Here is a 4,606-nt window from a genome sequence, read left to right on the forward strand (position 1 = left end):
TATTACGTACGACTTCTACGTATACTATTAACTTACGTACTAGTCACTCGTATCGGTCCTACCTACTGTCTACGTCCAAAGACCACGAACTACCTTACTTGTACGTCATTCCTAAGATCTATAAACTTGATAGCCACTGATGGCCTACTTACTGCTGCCAAAGACCAAGAACTCCTTTATTGTACGTCATTCCTAAGATCTATAAACTTGATAGCCACTGATGGCCTACCTACTGCTGCCAAGGACCAAGAACTCCTTTATTGTACGTCATTCCTAAGATCTATAAACTTGAGAATTCTATCATCTCTTCACGTAGTTGTCCAACGGAGCTTATCTCAAATCTTCTAGACGAGTGTTTCTCAAACTGTGATTCCCGTACGCCTGGGGTTGGGGGAGTTATGTGATAGTCATCGAAAGGATATGAGAAACGAAAGGGAAAAATATAACGAAATGAAACAGGAAAAAAAGGAACCAAATAAGAAAACTTCCGGATTACCGTTTAATAATAGTAATTAGTAAGATAAAATATTAAAATACACACATAAAATGTAGCTGCTAGTGGTATTAATACTGAATATCCTGTTTTTTAATTCAAGGAAGCTACCGAAATATATATAGTCATTTTTATTTTTTTTTAATTTTATAGTATAATGTAGACGTTGTTTTGTCTATATTTTAAAATATTGTTTTTTTTTCATTGTTGTTCGTTAAATAACATTTGTAATGCTTTAATGCATCCGAACTTTATGAATCATAGTCACTAGTAGCGGCAGTAGCTTCAGTAAAAAATAATAATTACAAGTAAATAAAATAAAAATTATAGCTGAATATTTGTAATTTTGGATTTAAGTATCAGAGTCATGGGGTACGGGAATTTATACTAAATTTGAAAACGGGTACGCCAGCTTCAAAAGTTTGAGAACCACTGCTTTGGACAATATTATGACATCACTTATTTGTTCTTACCTGAAATAACACTAAAACACTCAAAGTCTTCCCGGATGTCTTCCCACACTTTCGACATCAAATCATTATATATATATATAGTAATCCGTTAAAGTTCTACCTTGATCAACGAAACATTTACACCCCCCTTCCCAATCAATAGTTCAATTCACCTTATAAGACCAGTATTTCCCATCAATGCCTTCTCCTTTGGTGGTCAATTCTACAAACAAGCTAAAGTGGTGGCCATGATCACAAAAATGGGACAATCATTTGCTAATTTATTTATTGGATATATAAAAAAGACAAATGTTTGACAATCTCACTGGTTTATTGTATTTTTAACGTTACATTCTTTATTCGGTCCCTTGAACTTTTTCCGAGAAGGTAAGTGTAAAATACAAATAGTATTTCAACCAAACCCCCTCATTACGGCTACCAGTGGAGGCAACATTAGACATATCCCGTGGTTTGTCATTGACGTTAAACAGTATTATTGGCAATGGTTACAACGTCCTGATTGATCGTGCTTTTAGCTCTTCACTGGCCTTTTTACTTCTGTTTAATTTCCTAATCATGCTTGCAAAAAAAAAAGGACCTTTAGAGTATGATTTTTATTTTTTACATATTCTACATTATTTTTTTGAATTTTTTTTAAAAATTAGAACAAAACGTTTTGTGCAGACAGCACTGGTACTTTACGCCTTAAAGCCCCAACACCCAACCCAGCAGGCCTGTTGAACTCTGGTAATGAGCAAAACGCATCATCGGAAATGAATATGGTGTGGAAGAAATAGGATTACACACTCTTCTTCTGGGAAACACCGTAAAGCACAAAACAAAGAATGTAGTGATAAAAATAAAATAAACCTTACACTATTGTGTTATGAAAAATAAAATTTATTGTACGTACACTTTGCCAGCAAAGGAGTTCAAACCATAACGTTATTTCAATAAACGGTTCCTGTGATATATACATTGTTTAATTTACTTGATGAATAACTTCCACCTGAAACTTCGTATGCTCGAAAAATAAAATAATATTTGCTCAATTAGCATCTTAACTACTTTAAATATATGATTAACTTATGGTGATCAGTACCTTTATATCCATGAATATGAGACTATAATTACACAGCTTAAGCCATTAGGAAAAACCAAGACTTAACGTTAATTAAATAACTAATTTCTAAGTCAGACAGTGTTAAGTTTTTGACAACAAAATAATTAGCTCATGGGATAAGCAACCTAACTACCTTGATTTCAAATATTAAGTAGTTAAAGCAACTGGCAATACTAGGATGTTCCGTTCATAGACACACTAAATCACCGATTTCAATTTACAAATAACTAGTTTTGGAAATCAACAAGATTAACACTTGTAATCTGCTGATTAACCTAGTTAAACATTCAGAAAGTATTTCTTAAAAGAGAATTTGCATTTTGTTTATTTATACCCTATACTGTCAAGGTGCTGTTAGTTGAATGACCTCAAATTTTCATTTTATTGAGTCTGATTATGGACATATTTCTTATAATGAACTAGAACTATATCCACTCTCAAAACAAGAGTAAAAATTGATTCCTTTAAATGTCTTGACAATCATAGTTTGAGAACTTCGGTCATCATAAAAAAAAAGATAACTTAATTTTGAACTTACCTTAAGTTCTTTAAAAAAAATACTATTCCTTGCCCAGTCCACTTGAGCAAACAGGAACTGGTCAATGACTTTACACATTAGTTTGAAAAGGTCCACCCCATACTGATTGCAAGTCTGGTTTTGTAGGAGACTGAACAACTGCCTCTGCCACTCTTTATCATCTGCCATACTCATGTGCAACTCCTTGATAAGAAGTGTAGTTTTATCACTCCCTTCCACTAGGGTAACAGGTGTAAGATGTGAACTTCCTGGGTCATTCCGATATAATTTAGGAGGGCAAGGATTAGATATTACATGAGATGAAGGCAAGGATTTCTTGGGTGCATGGGTAGTTACACACAAGTTTTTTAAGCATTCCCCAGCCTGAGGGTTGGGTGTATGAGGCTGATTTCCCTTGTAAGGGATAGGTAGAGCTAAAGCAGTTGCAGAGAGTGATGAAGGTGAAGGGTCTGGGGAACTGGTAGAAGAACTGAGTTGAGGGATCTGAATAAGTTCCTGCTTGACGAGTGTTGAGTCTGATGAGTACAAGGGGGAAGAGGAAACAGACACAGAAGTGGCATGAGGTAGAGACAATGTTTGAGCTGAGGTTTTGGGTACCACCTCACTCCTCGTAACCTCTTGACACCGTGATTGGGTTAGCTGTTTTTGACGTAGGAGCTGCAACTTCCTCGCTCGGTCCTTTTTATACATGGGACCGAACTTGTTCCTTCCACCCCTCATTCGATCAGTTCGCACCGCTGGAAGAAAAAAAAGAAAAAGTCAAAATTTAGACACTGGAACATGTGCATAATTAAAAACGCATTGTTTGCACAGCAAAAAGTACTGTTCAGATATTTTTTTGAGTATGAACAAATACCATGCAATATTTATTCAATCACCCTTATGGTAAAATAGCTAAAGCTGGTTGTAAGAATGATAACTGTTGGTGGATAATAATGATCTGGTCCAAAAGTCATAATTAGAGTGATTATCATTATAAATGTGATATCTTATCTCATGAAAATAATATGGAGAATAAAAAATACATTTTATCATAACTAACTAAACACGCTGCTTTATAAATAAGATACACTTTACCATAGATGACTAGTTTGTTTTTATTTGCATTAGTGCAACAGCAAACACAAAAATAAAAAAAATTTAAACATGCCAATTCTGGAAATGAAACTGATGACAAGCAAGAGTCATCCAGTGACAATAAAAGTAAAAGTTGTTCATTATGGCATCCCTTAAAACTGACACCAATAAATGGACTGAAGAATTGTGTCATTGCAAATATTTGACAAAACTCTAGCAGTTATTTTTAATCTTTCTGCTGGGAATACTTTCAGTTTGCTCTATTACAATTTGTGTTATTGAAAACTGTATTCACAGATTTCAGTTACTTAAAAATGAATAAAAACACTGAAAATATGTAGTTTTCAGTTTCTTTATTGACCCACAACTTAAATAACAATACAGACTTTTTACCTTTAATTATAATACATTTTTACAAAAGAAATAAGAATATCAAATGAGCCACATAAAAATTGCAAGTGAGCTCAGCACTTTAGTAAGAAGTTTTTAAATGCAATTGCAATTTTTTGCGAATGAGTGTAGAAGTAAAATTAGAGCCCTGATATATTATTATATCTACCTTTGATTATCAATTTGATAATACAAATGCTTGAATACTTGGTAATACTTAGCTTTGATGATCAGTTTGATAATGCAGATGCTAGAATACTTGGTAGTATTTAGCTTTGATTATCAGTTTGATAATATAGATGTTCTTAAGTTACTTAATCTAGTGTTTTTAAGTTATTTAATCACCAATTTCATACTGTTACCATCTTGCAATTACTGTACCAAAAAATACCAAAGAAATCTTTAACATCCGATATGAATGATTAAAAGGAAATGTAAGAAACAAAAGTTGAATATTAAGCAATATACTGTCTTTAAAATTAATAAATTAATTTATTTTTAATGCCTAGGTTTGTTTGTTTTGAATTTTGTAC

At 33.2% G+C, this 4,606-nt stretch overlaps 1 protein-coding gene across 1 annotated transcript in view; it reads right to left on the reverse strand.

The window, feature by feature from the left end:
- Window positions 1-4,606, reverse strand: part of LOC106456944 (nuclear hormone receptor FTZ-F1-like) — a 65,013-nt gene that overhangs the window by 33,583 nt on the left and 26,824 nt on the right. Inside the window, exon 3 of the mRNA XM_013916322.2 lies at window positions 2,607-3,343. Within this exon, the coding sequence (XP_013771776.1) occupies window positions 2,607-3,343 (737 nt within the window). The remainder of the gene's footprint in view (window positions 1-2,606; window positions 3,344-4,606) is intronic.

The sequence above is a fragment of the Limulus polyphemus genome, unplaced genomic scaffold (genome assembly GCF_000517525.1).
Source record: "Limulus polyphemus unplaced genomic scaffold, Limulus_polyphemus-2.1.2 Scaffold273, whole genome shotgun sequence".
Lineage (NCBI taxonomy): Eukaryota > Metazoa > Arthropoda > Merostomata > Xiphosura > Limulidae > Limulus > Limulus polyphemus.